This window comes from Pecten maximus, chromosome 11 (assembly GCF_902652985.1).
Source record: "Pecten maximus chromosome 11, xPecMax1.1, whole genome shotgun sequence".
Lineage (NCBI taxonomy): Eukaryota > Metazoa > Mollusca > Bivalvia > Pectinida > Pectinidae > Pecten > Pecten maximus.
Genome location: NC_047025.1, coordinates 13,864,124 through 13,884,548, shown reverse-complemented (window position 1 = coordinate 13,884,548; position 20,425 = coordinate 13,864,124). Strand labels below are relative to the sequence as shown.

Below are 20,425 nucleotides of genomic sequence, written 5' to 3'. Positions count from 1 at the left end.
TGGTTTGCATAGACAGGTTTCTGTAACACATATGTGGTCTGTATAGACAGATTTCTGTTACATACAGGTGGTCTGTATATACAGGTTTCTGTAACATACAGGTGGTCTGTATAGACAGGTTTCTGTAACATACAGGTGGTCTGTATAGACAGGTTTCTGTAATATACAGGTGGTCTGTATATACAGGTTTCTGTAATATACAGGTGATCTGTACAGACAGGTTTCTGTTACATACAGGTGGTTTGCATAGACAGGTTTCTGTAACACATAGGTGGTCTGTATAGACAGGTTTCTGTAACACATGTGGTCTGTATAGACAGGTCTGTGTAACACATAGGTGGTCTGTATAGACAGGTTTATGCAACAGAGGTGATCAGTTTAGACAGGTGTTTGTTACAAACAGTGATCAGTAAAGACAGGTTTTTGTTACATACAGGTGGCCTTTAAGGCAGGTTCAACTGTAGAGGACTTAACCTACTCTGTAAATATAACCCACAACAATATACATTGTCTTTGATGTGCAAAGAAGTAATAACACAAGCCAACAATCTTATCAATGTACTGGCGATGTTTATAAGCATCAATCTCAAAACTGAGAAAACAGTTTCTCCAATGCAGAAAAAAAATCTTCTGAAGTAAAGTAGAATTTAATTACAAAACTGTTTAAATCATTCAAATAATTCATCTTAATTCTTAAATCAGTCATACGACCACCACACAGATCACAGAGAATCATATCACAAGATACTTCATGTTTCATTTACAAGAAAGCATCGATCATTTTCAAAAATACTTACTTTACTATCGTAAGTGTTCCAAACGAAGGTTCTGAACAGCTTAAAACATCTCCATCAAATGAAAAAAACCCTAAACAGTGTAAAACTTATCATAAAAAATTAACAAACGCAGTATAAAAGTCTTTATATAAAAGACATATCCTTCAAATGACTTTCGTATGACCTTCATTCCACCCTAGACTTCATTATCAACCTCGAGGAATGGAAGAGTTATTTCCCTTTAAATCATATTTTATTGTTATCACGGTCTTCAACTAAATTTAATAATTTAATTATTATAAATTATTATAAAAATGTACAGGGAAAATAACTTTTACACTATCATTAATTGTCCTGCAATTTTTAGCACTTAAATTTGAAAAAATTCTTTTATTTTGTAAAAATCAATGAAAAACATACAAAATAGAGCACTTTCTTAAGACAATGATAAGAAAATAAATCTGATCAATTTGTGAATTCATGTAAAACATCAAAATTCATAACAAACTCCAAAAGAATTATGCAAAATAAATATGACAGTACTACAAGGAATATAAATAGTATTGATTATACAGTGAGTGGTAAAGACACTACATCACCTTATAATGTAATAAATTATATATTAAGTGTACCCTGAATGTTTTTTGTTACGATGATTTATTGTTAGATAAAGTTGTAAAATTAAATATTATGAAGAAATTATGTGAACAAATTGTATCATTTTCAAGAGAAAATATTGTAAAGTTTCCAACGTATGTGCAATTTTGTGGAATGCACAACTGTACTTGATGCCATTCATCCTAGATTGTGACCTATCTTACTGTGATATCATTAGTATGGTATATTAGTGACCTATCTAACTGTGACATCATAAGTATGGTATATAAACAAATGTAACAGATGGTTCTAGATGCAGTTTTCAATAATTTCTAATGTCAAAGTGAACTAATTGAACAAGAGTGTGTGGGGCGAAACAATATACACCTGTCATATGCCATATAAACAGATACATACAATATGTATCTGGTATTGAATTAAGATTTTCATTATCTCATGAGTGGTTATAGGTGGCATAGTTTAACCCTTATCTTCTACTAACGTTCAATTTTCAAACAATTTTAGGAACACATTTGTACCAGTAAACAGGAGTTACAAAAGTAGTCTTCAACTTATTAAACATCACTTTATATCATGATTACAAAGCCTTACAAATTTCAAAGAAATCAGTTTAAAAATGTAGGAGATCTCTGGACAAAAATCAAACACTAAAATAAATAAATGGCAATAAATTTTGCAAAGAAGATTCAAAATCATATCTAGGGGGAAAAATATCATGATTATAATGTATACAAACTTTCAAAAAGATTCGTTGAAAAAATATGACGGCATACCATTATAATCTCATCATATTTAATGGGTGCAATAAAAATCATTCAGGGTACACATTAAACTTGATATTTTTACATTACATAGATACAATGTATATATTGTGCATGAGCTGTATGTGAATAATCTATAAATAAATGTAACAATTTCACTGGGATCAATGAATGTAAATAAATGTATTCATATGATTAAAGGCGACATTCATCATAATCAAACTGAATGCCAAGTGGACAAAGGCAAACTCAACATGAACCAAATACAACATGAAGTGACATATCAATTATTATATCATATAAATTTTTGATATTCTAAATAATTTGATTTCATGGAAAATCTTATTGAATTCATTTTCTAGTAACCAAATGTTGTATCAGTTTAATTCCATGCCTCACATATAATCGTTTCATAATCAGAAGCCATTATTCACAGTGTCAGCACTATAAGACACTGCAGGATGTCAATGTTAATCATGGCACTCATATATGATAATGAATGCCATCAGAATGTTGCTATTGATGCAAATATAGGCAACATCAACAAGCCCTGGAATATTAATTACAATGGCAGAGTTTCCACCGCTCACGTCCTCAGCGGGAGACTGGATCACGATATTGAAAGACTTCTCTCACGAAGACCTCCCTCACACGATGCGAGACAAAATGTTGCGTTTTTGAATGCATATATACCCAGTATGAAATATGTATATAATGTACATTGCTAGAAAATGTAGAGTGATATGGAATGAAGATAAATGGAAATCAATATCCCACGACAACAATATGTAAATATGGTAGAGACCTAGGAATTATTTTATGGGTTTAACATTATAGGTTTATCACTTGAACAACCTAAGCTTCTTCAAGGCTATAACAGGAAAGTAGAGAAAATGAATTCATAAACGGTCGCAATTCTGTTAAAGAAATCCAAGAGATGGTATTCACAATTTTAATGCTCTGAGTATAAAATGTTCTACGTTATGTAAACTAATATAAAATATGTGGAGTCTTTTTTTTTTTGCTTCCTGTAAACTATCCCCCAGTGGGTAATATACAGAAAATAACAGTAGTTATACTGGCACAGAAATTTTCTCTTGGAACAGAATCATAAAATTCCACTTTGGTTACTGCCACGCCTAACAAATACAGTATGTATCAAACCCTTAAAGGTGCTACATATATTCAACAAAAAGTCATTATGATCGATTAAAAACAAAAATAGGCTTCTGAATACTTTATAGGATACCAAAAGTTACATACTTTATGCTATTACCACCCTTCAAAAGCTTGGGTTCTTTTTTTCATCTTTAAAATTAAAAGTAAAGAAAGAATTAATTACATCCAAATAAATTTTATCATAGTCCCCACAGGGACCTGATAAATTGTGTAATTGGACCTTCTCTAGTGTGTACAGCACATTTTCGGAGGGTAATGAACACCATGGGTGTCATTTTCACCAAATTTTAATCTAGTCCTCCAAAACTAGCCTAGCTTATTCAATATTCCCTATTTATACCAACTCTAGAAGGATCATACACACAGCAATTGTAGCATGGTTTATGGGGGGGAAAGCCATGCAAAGCTAATAATCTGCTACTCATATTTCATCATAGTTTAATCCTTGTTTTAGATACTCTTGAATTTGCTAATGATCAAATAGTATTTCAATAATGATATGCATTGCAAAGAAAATATTAAACAATGACCTATATAATTATGTGAAATGAATTTGCTAATATGCCCTGATTTAAATGGCAAGAATTATTCCCAAACTACCAGTAAATTATAGTTCTGGTGGCAGTGAGAGTTCTAGTGTTCGGTACAACATAAATCAATCTTAACTATCGAATGTCTGAGATTGAAATAGTTGTCAATCTAATGATGTCAGTCAAACGTCTCTGTGACCCTAGAATACATGCTAAACGACAGTAGTTCCATCCACATAAATCCCAGCGTGTCGTTATCAAACACGATAAAATGACCCGGGGTGAGACTAGGATTGTGGTAACCATGTCCCGCTATACGTCCCTGTCCATGGAACCTGGAAAAGTAAGACAATATAAACTGGTGGTTTTACAACTATTTATGTAAGTCAACTTATATTTAGGGGATAGTACATTGTTTTGAGTGGCTATACTGGCAATTAGAACATGAAATTTGGTTTGAACTCGAGACCAATAGGCTTAACACGATAGATCATGGTTCTATCGCAGATTAGAACATGGTCCGTAACCAATCAAAACACGCATTGCAAACGAATCGTGTTAGAATAATTATTCTCATGGTGGGAAAGGAATTTATCTGAGGGGTCTTACTGCTGCAGTCTTTCAAGAAAACCCTGACATGGCTGAGTAGTTGTGAGGGAAGAGTGAGGAGTCTTACTGTGGGAGTGTTGAGAGAAAACCCTGACATGGTTGGGTAGTTATGAGGGAAGAGTGAGGAGTCTTACTGTGGGAGTGTTGAGAGAAAACCCTGACATGGTTGGGTAGTTGTGAGGAAAGAGTGAGAGAGGTCTTACTGTGGGAGTGTTGAGAGAAAACCCTGACATGGTTGGGTAGTTATGAGGGAAGAGTGAGGAGTCTTACTGTGGGAGTGTTGAGAGAAAACCCTGACATGGTTGGGTAGTTATGAGGGAAGAGTGAGGAGTCTTACTGTGGGAGTGTTGAGAGAAAACCCTGACATGGTTGGGTAGTTGTGAGGAAAGAGTGAGAGAGGTCTTACTGTGGGAGTGTTGAGAGAAAACCCTGACATGGTTGGGTAGTTATGAGGGAAGAGTGAGGAGTCTTACTGTGGGAGTGTTTAGAGGAAACCCTGACATGGTTGGGTAGTTATGAGGGAAGAGTGAGGGGTCTTACTGTTGGAGTGTTGAGAGAAAACCCTGACATGGTTGGGTAGTTGTAAGGGAAGAGTGAGGAGTCTTACTGTGGCAGACTTTTGAGAAAACCCTGACATGGTTGCGTCGTTGATTGCAAACCTTTTCATGTACGATGGGAAAATCAAATCTAGATTGTCTGGGTTAAATAGCGAGTAGGTTACAGCTTGGTACCACTGCCTCACCCGACTACCCGTTCTAATTCAGTACTCAAGACAGAACATCAACTCTGTTCTTTTAGGCATCAGGTCTTATTCCAGTATGTGTAACACATTTCCATCACAAAGGTTGAATAAGTTCATTTGAATTGACAAAGAAAATACATCTGTGTGTGATACGGTTTAATACACTGTACTTCCATGTCTGGTATGCTTCGCCTCTTTTTCACCCTACCAAATAATCTCTCATAGCTACCACAATAGCATTTCAAATTGAAAATCAACATGTTGCTGATAATATTTCATCATTGTTATAATTATCTTAAACAATAGGGATACATATTGAAATCATTTGTTATACTACACAAATTGTGTAGCTTATGTTATTTGTGGACATATGAATTTGTGGAGTAATTACCTGTATTTACAACACTGGGGTACACGATCTACGCGGTTGAAACAAGAAGCAGGAATCATGAATGGCTGAATTCTGGGTTCAAATCGTGGTCCGTTATCTTCAGGGATATCTGGAGTGTCAATTTCTCGGAGCATGTGCATTGACTCCTGCTGCTCCAGGTTGAGTATCATTGGGCGTTGAAGATCGACATAGAGACTGATGTTCAGTGCGGGGACGTTGACATCACCCTGAGGGTGAATAAACATTGATGTCAAGATATGTGTTTATACAGGGAAACATAACATATCTAAACTACTGAGGTTATTCCAGTGTTTGGATATTGTACAACAGTTTATTTAAGCAAGTCTTTCACAATTGATAGTCAAATCTCAAGAGTAAAATTTTATTTTATATTAATAGTGATTGTCCAACATGAAAATTTCATTTCAGTGTTTTTTTAAGAGCAGATATTATCATTAAGAAACAATCAAGTATTTTCGTACCTTACTTTCATTCATAAGCAGTTCAGCCTTATGTGTTTCGAAAAAGAAGCACATCTCAAATATTGCCAATTTGTTGTGTCCTACTGGGTGTCATTAGATAGGTTAATAAGACCAATATTTTGTGTATAATAAGATGTCAGATTAGAAAGGAAAATCTTATCAATATGTTGTGTTCCACAAGATGTCAGATTAGACAGGTTAATCTGACCAATATTTTGTGCCCTACAAAGTGTCAGATAAAACAGGTAAACTTTTTCCTACAGGGTAATTAGATTACACAGATTTTCCTGTATATTTGAATACTTACGGTTACTTTTAAGACATGGATATTTTTCAATTCCCTGTCATAACTAAGGTGCATGATTTCTATTCCATGCGCTCCATAATGACCTTTAAACAGCCCTGGTTGTACAGGTACATTGGTCAGAGGAAGAGGTAGTTCCATCCGTTCAAACTTGTATTTCCCACTAAAAACATTGATCAATCCTCTTTTTAGTCATGTTTATCCTAATCTTTGATTTTTTTCAATTAAAATTTGGATCCCTAAGAGCTACCAGACTAACCTACATTTATATACATTTTATATAAATCTATTTACACTTCTGCAGAAATTACTTTCCAAAAACTACCAAATAAAATTGCAGTCATAAGACTACCGAGGTATGAAGATGATGAAATTAATCTCATTTAGATTCTTGTTGTATCATTTTCATAATAGAAGACCAGGCATGGTGAAAACAAACATTTGGGTGACATTAAGCCCAAGCTTCCTCTGGCCCTGACACCATGTCTGGTACACCAGGGTCAGAGGAAACTCAGGCTCGCTGGCATCATAATCTTTAATGAGCATTTAAACCATCAAAATCACAATTAATCTTGAATCTTTACATTCAGACAAATATCAGAGAAAGATAAAAATTGTATAACCATAAATTTGGAATATACATATTGAATGAATCCATTAGAATTTTATTCTAGTCTCTGAATGAAAATTTCATTGAACAAGAGGCCCAAAGGGCCTTAACGGTCACCTGAGATTTGAAATATTTCGGCCAACTAAATTGACCCTTTTTGGCCCCACCCATCAGTCCTAATGGGGTCAGTCTATGAAGAGTATTTGATTCTAACATATAGTAGATAAGAAGATTTTTGAAATTTCAGTCAATTTGACCCTTTTTGGCCCCGCCCACCAGCCCCTGGGGGTCAACCAGGGCCAACATGTACATAACATCAAACTGTAATCCCATGCTGATAATTTGAACCAAGTTAGAATGAATTCCAATACAAATCCAACAAATAATAGTCAAAAATGTGATTTCCCTATATAAACTATAGTAAAGTTTACCCCCTCCCCAGGGGCAAACGTGAGACCCCAGGGTCATGAAATTCACAATTTTGGTAAAGCACCTTAAGACCCTTCCATCTATGAAGAGTATTTGATTCTAACATATCTGAGAGTAGAGAAGAAGATTTTTGAAATTTCAGTCAATTTGACCTTTTTTGGCCCCGCCCACCAGCCCCTGGGGGTCAACCAGGGCCAATATGTACATAACATCAAACTGTAATCCAATGCTGATAATTTGAACCAAGTTAGAATGAATTCCAATAGAAATCCAACAAATAATAGTCAAAAATGTGATTTCCCTATATAAACTATAGTAAAGTTTACCCCCTACCCAGGGGCAAACCTGAGACCCCAGGGTCATGAAATTCACAATTTTGGTAAAGCACCTTAAGACCCTTCCATCTATGAAGAGTATTTGATTCTACCATATCTGAGAGTAGAGAAGAAGATTTTTGAAATTTTAGTCAATTTGACCCTTTTTGGCCCCGCCCACCAGCCCCTGGGGGTCAATTAGGGCCAACATGTACATACCATCAAACTGTAATCCCATGCTGATAATTTGATACAAGTTAGAATGAATTCCAATAGAAATCCAACAAATAATAGTCAAAAATGTGATTTCCCTATATAAACTATAGTAAAGTTTACCCCCTCCCCAGGGGCAAACCTGAGACCCCAGGGTCATGAAATTCACAATTTTGGTAAAGCACCTTAAGACCCTTCCATCTATGAAGAGTATTTGATTCTACCATATCTGAGAGTAGAGAAGAAGATTTTGAAATTTTAGTCAATTTGACCCTTTTTGGCCCCGCCCACCAGCCCCTGGGGGTCAATTAGGGCCAACATGTACATACCATCAAACTGTCATCCCATGCTGATAATTTGATACAAGTTAGAATGAATTCCAATAGAAATCCAACAAATAATAGTCAAAAATGTGATTTCCCTATATAAACTATAGTAAAGTTTACCCCCTACCCAGGGGCAAACCTGAGACCCCAGGGTCATGAAATTCACAATTTTGGTAAAGCACCTTAAGACCCTTCCATCTATGAAGAGTATTTGATTCTACCATATCTGAGAGTAGAGAAGAAGATTTTTGAAATTTTAGTCAATTTGACCCTTTTTGGCCCCGCCCACCAGCCCCTGGGGGACAATTAGGGCCAACATGTACATACCATCAAACTGTCATCCCATGCTGATAATTTGATACAAGTTGGAATGAATTCCAATAGAAATCCAACAAATAATAGTCAAAAATGTGATTTCCCTATATAAACTATAGTAAAGTTTACCCCATCCCCAGGGGCAAACGTGAGACCCCAGGGTCATGCAATTCACAATTTTGGTAAAGCACCACAAGACCCTTTCATCTATAAAGAGTGTTTGACTCCATAATATCTGAGAGTAGAGAAGAAGATTTTTGAAGTTTTAGTCAATTTGACCCTTTTTGGCCCCACCCCTCAGGCCCCTGGGGGGTGGGGACCATATAATTCACAATTTTGGTTGACCTTCAGCCATAGAAACTTTCTGCCAAATTTCATTGAATTTTGTTAAGTGGTTTTGGAGAAGAAGTCGAAAATGTAAAAAGTTTACGGACGCACGACGGACGACGGACGACGACGGACAAAAGGCGATTAGAATAGGTCACTTGAGACTTCGTCTCAGGTGACCTAAAAACCTTGAAGATTTGAGCTGCACCAAAACATACTATTTCAGAAATACAAAATGTAGTATGTTTTGGTGCAGCTCAAATCTTCAAGGTTTTCAAAAAACAGAATAGTGTTTTTAGGATTTTTAATGCATTGTGGATTGAGAGTAATCCATGAAAATATGAAAATTCATATCAATTTCAACATATGAATTGATTGATTACCCACTAAATGGTTGAAGATGAAACTGTATGATTTTACAGTATCCTACAATGTAATTTTCCTCATATTAAAAACGATGTACCTGTCATCATTCAAAATATACAATTTGTAATCAATGTCTTCAAGGATTGTAAAAGCAAAATTAAAGAAGAATCTAATTTGGTTTCTTTCATCACAAACATAAACAGGAAAGTGATAATATTTCTTGGGATCAACAGTGTAAAGTCAGATGAATATTTACGTTCTGAGGTAATATTCTTCAAATTTCATAACAGACAAATCGGAGAAATCTTCTTGTTTTGAAACCAGCCATTCTTCTAACTCCTGTAATAATGAAAATAAAAGTCAGGTTTTAAAACACTGAATATTGAACTTAAAAGATAGGTATAACAGTGACTGTTACTGTAAAAATCACTGTTAGAAAATATCAGTCATAATTATTTTTTTAATATATCATATAACAAAGACTATTCCTAATGATAACTGTGTTTAGTAAATACCTAATTGGTTTGGGTTCGGGAGGGTTATTGGGCAAGAAACACCCATAACACCAAAATGGCATAAAGTGGAGGTATTCTTGAGAGCAATATATTTTATCCTTGTTTTTCAGGAAAACACCACATATCAATTATTGTACCATAAATCAGGTTATTTTTGCGAGATATCCTGATTTTATTTTTATCTTTGAGAGGACACAGTGTAAATCTAATATCTCTAAAAATATTTTATTACATTAAAGATACTTATCATTAACTTCAACAGAAGAAGACCTACACTTCACAAATTTTTGTTAGATGCTGAATTAAGGTGACTTGCAATTGATAAAAATTCAATACGACATTGAAACAGTCGACTCACCTTTTCTTTTCCTTTAGGATGACGATGGTATGCAGTGTATTGGCATTTGAATTTCAACTTTCCACTTTTCTGGATTAGAAAAAATATATTACCAGGTAAATACATGTATGAGAAATGAAATCACAAAACTCTAAGAAAAGATTCCCTAAATCTGATGACAATGATTACACATTAGTCATTAAATAACCCATAAAATACAGATGAAAACTAAGACAACATTTTGATCTGATTTAATGTACAAAAGTCTCTAACGTCTACAATGTCTCACTTAATTTATTGTATCATGATCCAAAAAATTATGTACAATATGATATGTATCTACAGTGTATATTAAATCGCCTTTTATAGCGATACCAGTATTTTTAAACCTGATTTTTCCATTTTTATTGTTAATTGTATTGTTAGTGATCTGAATTATGATTGCCCTATTAAATTGCAATTTTTTAAAGTTGTTATACAGTATATATAATGTTCATAGACTGGTCCAACAAAGTGTTATTCTCTAAGAATTTGATATTAAATCATAAGTGCCAAATTTTTGCAATTTCCATCAGCATGCGAAAACAAGATCTAAGTTATTACACACTTCCAGAATTTCAAATATAAAAGTATATTTATAGACCTCCTCCTTCTGACAAGTTAACACTTTCACACAATGAATTTTATCAGCTTGATTAGTGAGCTGTGATTTCTTAATGATAATAATAATAAGCTTCAGAAACATTTATAAATATAAACTTTATTCATTTAACAATGACTGTGAAAGTTATATCAATTTATATACTAATGACTCTTGTAGTCTCGGAGTACCCAGAGGATAACCTGTGTGGTTTGGCATGTGAAAGGCAGGCGTGTTACCATTGCCCCATCCACCCACCCAGAAATAAGTTTAGAAATAACAATAATGACATGACTAGGTAATTATGATTGTGATCTGACCTACTAAAAGCTACCATACCTGTGTTAATTTGCAGGTGTGTGGACCTTTGTATCCCTTCAGACACAAAACTTCCGCTTCTCTTTTTTTGTTGATGGATATACTGAAGAGTTTCTGTTCCCTCAGAGGACGCTTGATGTGAGGATTATCAGGAGCAAAATATTCACGAACTATAATCTGGCCCGTGTCAAACTGAAATTACATCATCATCATCGTCATCATCATCAATAATACATCATCATCATCATCATTATGCATGTACATTGTACATGTATGTATGCACATTATTTATGCAAGTGTTTAAAGATACTGGTACATGTACTTACTTTGATGTGGGCCAATCCACCATAGGGTTTGAATTCTCGTTGATAAAGTCCTCTAAGGGAACCATACTTAAATAATACTGTAAAAATAAAAATAATCCATTAATTTACATTTTTCTGGAAAACTTCTTTCATTTAAGAAAAGTGTTAAGATGAAGTGCTTGAAGATTTATGGTTAAAATGCTATCAAAATGAGCCATTTCTAAAGATCAATCACCATATATATCATACGAAATTAACAGAGAATACAGACATTCAAACAAAATCACATATTCTCGCTCTAAAAGTAAATGGACAAAACTGTGCCTCAATGTTAATCTGGGCTGCATCTATTAACAGATATATGCAGTCACAATCACAGGACATGATTGTTACACCATTTTGATAAATGTCATGGAAATGCTTCGCTATATGCTACAAAAGAATCAAAAGAAAGGGGGATTCTGAATGAGAACAATTGCGTTATTGTCATGTCATTTTGATCAACGTCACAGTAAGGCTTTGAACTGTGTGTCAGATTGGTTACAAATCAATCACAGATAGGAATTTTATTTTAAGATGCTATTCTTTCAAATGAATATACAGGGAAATGAGTGAAAATAAAGTACATATATAATGAAGACTAATGGGCACTATTCATGTATCTATTGTTGCCCAGATTGCATTTACATTGACAACAAATATATGTACAATCTATCAAGCATTTAATTGTTAAATATAATTGAAAATATACAAAGAAAATAAGACCAGGTTAATTATCATACTTACTTTTTTTGTATACATCTTGATATGAACTGTTCCAACCTTCCAGCTGTGTAAAATTATATTCTGAAAATAAGAAAGATGATGTACTGTAGTGAGAAAAATGATCCCTCCTGATCATGACATCTAAAAGGTGGCATATTGAACAAAGTAGCTCCCTTCCATAAAGGCTTTACTCTCAAAGACAACCCAACCTAGGGATACTTTGGCACTAATCTCTTTTGTTTATTTAAAATCATGAATTAACCAAGTACTGATATACCATTTCAAGTTTTGTTTAATGTTAATTGGTCTTTGATGCATTGTATTAGAGATTCCCAGGTATTCTAAATTTAACACCCCAAGTGAGAATCGAATGTAAGTGTGAAACATGTGTACATGCATATGTCACTACAAAATTCAGATGGATTCCTCTAATAAATAGATAATTATACAACTTCAAGGAGTGATACATCAAAATAGCTATTTATTTTATTACTTAATAACCTACTAAATACTTCTACATATCTAGTATAAAATCGTAATCCTGTTGTGGAGGGTCAAACAACAATAACAAATCTCAAATAACATTCATGACATCAATGCATCTAACCACCGGCAAAGGCTTGTATTTGCGATTTTTTCATTTTTTCACTTCAGTTTCACCTCGCAAATTTAAGGTAGTTTACAGTAAGAGTGATTAACAGTACAAAATCTGTAGTAGGAAGGAGTTACCCCTTATGCTAACTAGGCCTACAGCAATAATTTGTTAGCAAAAAAAGTAGTTCCCCCTGTCCAGGTGCTGACATATATGTCGGGCTTTCTGATTGGTCAATCATTTTGGTATTTTCTAATCATTAATTTGATTGGTCAAATCAGCAAAAGTGAAAAATATCACTTTTATAGAATGAATAATTTTTGATATTTCACTGGTAAAAATGTAATAAAACCTGAATTATCAATTTTAACATTGTATCTCACCACTTAACTAGACTCTATTGTTTCTAATCCATATTGATTGCAATATGTTCAAATGTTGTTCATAATCATCCTCAGCAAGTTTCAGGTGTTGGTTTTGGGCACGAGCATTTTTATTAAAATCAAAGTTGCTTTTCGTCAGTTTGGTATAGCTATAGATAATAGTGTAAAGGATAAGAGTATAGGTCACCTTAATACTACATTTTGTAGCTCAGACTAGCAGGAATTTCCCTTTAGCCTTTAGTGGTATGATGTGTGCATGCCTTGTAAGCGAGAGGTCGCTAGATCAAAGTCCAGCACGGGCAGGGTTTTTTTCATTACACATTAGTATTGCTTTCACAGATTAAGTGCCATTGACCACTCCAAGGGAAAGCTATATAAGATTAAGAGGATTTCTTGGAGCTGAAAAACCTGGGTTGTGGTTGTCTTCAGAGGCAAAGCTAGTAAGCACTTTCCCTTTAATATTAGTTCGAAGCCCATCATAGGAAGGGCATTTTTCATTACTCCTTCCTATTACACGATATGTAATAGCGATCAATTAACATGTGTGCCTGTTAGAGCTAATTATATATACCCAAAGAGCCTGGATTTTGGTTGCATCTCTTAGGGGGAAGACTTTAAGAAATAGGGAGTACCTTATACAGTGGGTAGGTTATGATGGTCAGGCTTTTTTTAAGTTATAATATGAGGACCAGCGCGGGTGATGTATTTTTCACAACTTCTAAACATTGGCATCAATATAAGTATATATACACTAGGGGCCTGTTCGTTTATGTGGACAAACCGGTTCGTCCGTTTTTAAATGTAATATTTCAAACATACACATGTATATCTTGGCGGCCCTGCAAATGTAAATACAGGCCTTGGGAGTCTTTGTCAAGGCTCGTCTGAAAAAAATATATAATCGCCAGGTCCGTCTTTCTATTTCATAAACGAACAACACCGGTCCAACTGGACCAACCGTTTGGACAGCAAAAACGAAAACGGTCTAGGCTTTAGTTAATAAATGTATACCGAAATTCAAAACGTGTTAATGATTAATAATATATAATTTCAGCCAGTAACTATATATATATGCCGGTGTCTGTGTTTTACGAACTTTTGTCTATAGCAGTACGTTATATATGTTCTAGCCTATAGTTATGTTCCAGCACCCTAGCCCGAGTTTTCTCTCTGGCCTAGGCCTGTCACCATGTCCCTAAACCAGACATGTGGACAGGGCCAAAGAAAACTCGGGCTACCAGAACCCTACTCCAATAATATTAGAGGTTTACACGACAGGAAACTTTTGACAGGCTGTCGCAATATCCACCAATGTAATCAGGTGGACCTCATATACGTATAGGAGTACCAGAACCCATGCAGGCAATTGTGATTGCTAATTAAATATAGAATTGAAAATATGCATGGGGTAGGCAGGTATTGTAACATCTACGATGAAGCAACAGATATATACACAAGTGGACCACATAAATCTTTATACCGAGTCCTGTGACGCTTTACCTGAGGCACATCTCGTCTGCCAGATGGAATCGATGTTGGTAGCCTCCCTGAAACATGTACAAGTCTTACATACGTTTCCTAGAGTTTTACCAGGAAGAAAGGAAAATACTTTGACCAGAATTTCTGGTGGGAGATCAGTGATGTTTCTCGTCATTTCAGCATAGCTATTAATCCAGGCCTACCACTGTCAGCGACGTCTGTCAAACAGTTTGTTGTCATTCACATGCCTCAAGACAGCTGATGATGAAACATTGTACGCCAATCCCGATCTCGGCCCGTTCCCGATTTTTTTATTTTTTTTTACAGCGACATAGGACACGGGACGCACATACATAGGGTATTTACGTCCCTGATAGGTCCTACTAAGGTCATTGTTTTGAAGGACGGCTTATGAATAATTGTAGTATATTTTGTAGACAAAAATCTAAAGAGTATATTTTAACATAGTTCAACTGAATTTATTTTATTCCAATCAGAGACATGTATATGTAACAGAGCGCACGATCAATTAAATTTAAATCACTGCCTCCGCTAGGGATCGAACCCGGGACCTCTGGCTTACTAGTATGTGCTCAACCGATCGAGCTAAAGAGAATATCTCTCTAGCCGAGCGATATATTGCGGCTAGTATTTACCATGGTTACATATAACAGATATACACGTCTCTGTTTCAATGAAATCACTATCAGAGAAGTTGCATGCAGATTTACAGATTTCAGGGGGCGAGAACTTGTACTAGATTCTAGTACGTCCCTAGACGTACCATGGCCTAAAATTTGTCACTGAGCGTCCATATCGTGATGAGCTACTCCGCCCGTAACCAATCCTTGTGTTATAGTTATTTTAAACGTCATACTACTTTATGTATAGGTTCCCGTTGGTCCCTTGGTGCGCCAGTTCAATTTTGAGTCTGGTCGGCAAAACAAAATGGTCAACAGCGACCATTTTGATTTTTTTGGGGGGGGGGGGGGGGGGGGGGGGGGATTTGGTTGGAAGAATATTTTTCAAACTGGATATGTAAAATCTCCATTCAATTCTGTGTCTGATCGGGAAAACAAAATGGCCGGAGGTCACCTGTGATTTTGACAGTTAAAAATGCTATCGATATTTCTAGAGAAGCTCTCGGATTGGAAGATATGTAGATTCGACTTTGCACCTACATCAGAGACCTATATACTACATGTAGTCATGTCAATTTAATTTTGAGTCTGATGGCAATAACGAAATAAACGTCAAGCGTCCGTCTTAATTTTGAAATTTGTTATCGCTATTTCATGAGAAGTACTGGAAGGATTTTTCTCAAACTTTACACGTGCTTATTTAATTTTAGTCTAATCGGGCAAACAAAATGGCTGACGGACGGCTATCTTGTTGTTTATTATCGCTTTTTTTCTGAGAAGTACCGGATTTTTAAAACTTCATAGGCCCTCTATGTACGTGAATTCGTCAATTTCGAGATACCAGAGACGTATATACCGGATATACAAGTCTCTGGAGATACTAACTCGAAGTGTTAAAGATGAGTCGAAATTTTAATACACTTGCTCGTAATTTGCGATAACAATTCGAAAAAATTTCAGATAGACAAAAAATGGCACATTGAGAAGTGACGACTAAAGAATGAAGGGACACTAAAGAAAAACATGAGATATAATGCCCTATCTTGTATGTCTGTCCGTCTGTCCGTTTTTTGTCTTCCTGCACAAACGCGCAAACTTTTGAGTGCTGTTGGTCGATTACACTCGTTAAGTGCTTCCTTGAAGACAGTGTTTGAACTGATTTCGGACACGGAAAGGTTGGAGGGGGAGGGGGTCTGGGATCACTGTTTCACTGGTACTGTAAGTGAAAAATTAACTTATGCACAATATGCCCTCTCAGCTTGATTTCACTAAAACATTACCCGATGCTTTAGCGAAGAAAGTGTTTTCTTGGTACAGCTGTTCAGACTCGAAGGTGAAAGGTCAGGACCTGTTACTATAAGTAGCAAGGCAGTATATGTACGCAATAATTGTATCAATGAGTTATATAGGGCCGATTGGTATGTAGCATTCGGGTAAAGATCAGGTTTAGAGACACACAAATATGCCGTGGGGTTTTCTCTGTTTTGTCAATACTCTAGTGTTAGGATGCAGATGGGCCTTCGATTAAAAACAGCAACAAAGAGGAATGACCAGTCATGCAGTGTCCAAAGTTTCGAAGGTTTTTAAATCTTTGAAAATACATGAAAATACATGTCGAATATTTAAATCTATGCTTCTAGTTTTTTTATTTGTTTGTTTGTTTGTTTTTTTTTTATTATTTATTTCATTGGTTTTTTTTTAGATATTGAATATTGACTTTTACAGAAGATTTGAAATTTATTCATACAGCCGTTGCCGAGATAAGGATTTTTGTTTAGTCTCGTAAAGGAAAGGGGCCGGAACCGGGTGTAGCGTACAATATTTCGCCCCGATAACCAAGGGCTTGAAACACAACTTCCGGTGAAGAAAGATAACTCTGACAATCTTGTGGTTCACTCGGTTTCGAAATATAAAGCAGAAATAATAAATCTTGTAAAAAATGATAAACCGTGACGAACCAATAAATCATGGACAATAATCAAAATTACCAATATCCCTACCGACGGTCAGACTCGAATAAGGAAGATATGTCTCACTGATTGCTAAATTGGGTCATATCTCTGTTGCCTGCTTGTTTTTGTTTCTATTCATTCAAAGTCTAATTAAGCATCGGCAGCTTTGTAATTTGTCGACTATATTTCAGAGACTAGGACCCAAATTTAACAAATTAAAAGAAATACAAAAATAATTAAATAAACAAAAATACACCATAAGTTTATTATTTATGTACTAAGACTACTTTTCCCCCCGCTGCTCAATCTTCTGGTCACATTTCAACGACCCATTGTGCTGAACCATCCAAGCTAACACAAACAAGTAGATCTAAACAAAATAAATAATTAAAATTTGAATGTTACTTAATCTTTTTGGGATTTATGTCACTCCTTGTTATCCGTGTTTTTGTGTATTTCACTCAGTAATTCAAAATATTACGTCTCTGAAACAGCGCAATATCATCTGGTATTTTTAAAGTGACCAAATTCCTCTCAGTGAAAAACAATTATCTTTAAAAAAAAAAAGCTTATAACAACGATGGCCATTGTATTAATGCTCCTGGTTTTGAATTGATTAGGATTGCATATCTGTAATACGACATTTAATTCCATGATATTTCCATAAAAAATTGGTTTCATTTGATTTTTCTTCCGTTGCATTTCTGATCGAATTTGTATTTCCGTATTGGATAATCGCATTCCACACTTTGTATCACAACATGTATTCGCTCTGGTGTTGGTAACGAAGCGTGGAAGATCTGGTTGGAGGAGTTTGCTTTAGGTATAATAGTTATCGACCCTGGTTCAATTAATATACAGATGCCCCTCTTGTCTATGGGCTAGCGGAACGGAACTTCATAAGCACGTAACATAATCTTGTTGTGTAAGACCAAAATTCTAGGGCTCGTCATTTACTGATAATCTTATCCGGGCAAGCTTACCATTCGGGAACCGTCGGCACTTTCTGCAAACGAAAAAAGTGCCGACGGTTCCCGATTGGCAAGCTTACGTGTAAGTGCGGTCCAAATGGTTTGACCAGTTGGACCGGTGTTGTTCGTTAATGAAATAAAGACGGACCTGTTTTCAGACGAGCCTTGACAAAGGCTTTCAAGGCCTGTATTAACATTCGCAGATCCGTCAAGATATATGTTAGAAATATTACATTGAAAAAACACTGACGAACCGGTTTGTCCGCATAAACGAACAGGCCCGAGTTAGTTTTTTTTCAATACTTTTTCTTATGTATAAGATGTTCAGTATACAAATTTTCATATAAAGGTTGCATATGTAATTAATCACTACCAACCGTTCCTCATTTCAGCGAACCGGTCTGGTCCTTTTAAAAATTATCTTCTGGGACATGACATTTCTTGGGTCAAGAGAATAGCTCATTCATCAATGTTGGGTGGATACCAGGAAAAAACGAAAGCACTTTTGGAAATCAAACCTGTTCCTGATTATACCCCGCGCCTGTTTTAGTATTCTGTGTTGGTGTATTGTGTTTTAGGTGGCTATGCCATTAATTTCTTAACATTTCTAAGTGTCAATGGTATTTAATTTAAAAAAAGGACGAAAAAAAGAAGATTGCAAAATTCTTCTTGCCTTCATTTCTCAGTTCAATCGAACTACATACAACATCGCAAAAAATAAGAAGAAAACGTTTCCGCGAGCAGACATAATCACATAGCCCCGAATGAACCCACAGACCATTCCAACCACCGTTCAGATGCGGGTAATTTGCTCCAGAGCGTTGGTGTGTGTGTGTGTGTGTGTTTCAGCCACGCTCACCAAGCTGAAAATCGAAATTCGAAAGTGGCCATTTTTGCGTAACATCTGACTGTTGTCATGGCAACGAAGAATGCACTAGATGACGACAGCAATGTCCCCAGATATTTCCCTCACTCACATTTCTAAAAAAAAATCCATTCCGAGAGATCAACACCGAATTTTTACACGATAACGACCCTGTTCGCCATTTGTCAATAGCTTTACGCCAAAGGCATCACTGAAAGTAACCGCTTTTAAATAGACGCCAAAACACTAGATTTCTTTCATATAATATGCAAAACAATTCGGCGGTATTTGGACAACATTTGATATAAAAATACCGTGTTCAAAGGCACCAGTTCATGTACGCATCATCACTATTTGAACATTTACATCTAATTTGGTGCCAATACGATTTAAAACAAACTTCAAGGCTGAAAAAATCCGCACTGCACGCACGTCTTCCTTTAATCCGAGTTTACTTTGATACCGACTGGCGTTAGAGTTTTGAAGGGCAACTTTTAAAGATTGTAAATTCTAGCCTTAAATTTGGCAAATTCTGTTAAATTCCTATCATAATCAGATTGGAGTCCAATAAAAGGAACGACTCAAGTTTTGTCACTTTGCCAAAAAACATCATCCGTGTTTGTTATGGAAACCGTTACGTATCAGATTTAAGGTGGAGTCCCCAAAAACTTCCGTAGACAGGTTACGCATGCTCTGTCGAATTTGTGATATTTCTTCTTAATTGATAGTCGCTTTAGAAATGGTATTTTCAGTAATGTTTTCGCCGAGTAGACAATCTCATTACTGGTAAAGTAAACCAAATGTACACAAACAAACAAAACAAACAAACAAAACAAAACAAAAACATGCATAGATTAAATCCACATAAATAACCATTAAACGGCAACCGATTCAAAAGCGAGATAAATGCTGTACAAATTGCATCTCTCCTTCTTTGGAGGTGAACATAGAACCGCCCTTACGACTCCACTTTGAACTCAACAGTAACTACAAATATGAAATTTGTCTATTGTTAAGGATCCGAAAAAAATCAACTATAGCTATAACTCTAAACTTGACGAGAGTTTCGGAATAATTGGGGACATAATTTTAGGCGATGTATGCCTTTTAATCCTAATGCAATGTATGTTCACTGAAAACAAAGAATATCTTTTTCAATTAACATTCCATTCCAGCATTATCAATTTTGCTACTAGCAATGCACGTCCCCTGGGTATCTTAAATTTTTCTCTTAATTTCCATCAACCTTGCGGAGTGTAGGTTCACACCTGCGGGTCTCCATATCAAACTGCCTCTACATGTACTCATCTTTTTACATGAAGTGTGCCTAATATTCTTGAACTCGACCGTTATATTCGATATAAAGTGTT

General features: G+C 35.5%; 1 protein-coding gene across 1 annotated transcript; it reads right to left on the bottom strand.

The window, feature by feature from the left end:
* Positions 1–548: 548 nt before the first annotated feature.
* LOC117337692 (F-box only protein 31-A-like) lies at positions 549–14,862 on the bottom strand. The gene is made up of 9 exons (XM_033898792.1): positions 14,648–14,862; positions 12,194–12,253; positions 11,429–11,505; positions 11,124–11,294; positions 10,166–10,234; positions 9,549–9,631; positions 6,396–6,555; positions 5,607–5,833; positions 549–4,199 (listed from the first exon to the last, which is right to left on the bottom strand). Exons 1-9 carry the CDS (start codon positions 14,799–14,801, stop codon positions 4,043–4,045), a joined length of 1,158 nt encoding a protein of 385 aa, XP_033754683.1. The 5' UTR covers positions 14,802–14,862; the 3' UTR covers positions 549–4,042.
* Between the last annotated feature and the right edge of the window lie 5,563 nt (positions 14,863–20,425).

What these genes read in the sequence shown, in the direction of transcription:
- LOC117337692 (XM_033898792.1), bottom strand. Translation starts at nt 14,801, where the DNA reads ATGACGAGAAACATCACTGATCTCCCACCAGAAATTCTGGTCAAAGTA. An exon ending in GAAGAATATTACCTCAGAAC is followed by an intron (nt 6,556 to 9,548) that starts GTAAATATTCAT and finishes CAATGTTTTTAG; the next exon opens with TGGGAAATACAAGTTTGAAC. An exon ending in CCCCAGTGTTGTAAATACAG is followed by an intron (nt 4,200 to 5,606) that starts GTAATTACTCCA and finishes TTACTTTTCCAG; the next exon opens with GTTCCATGGACAGGGACGTA.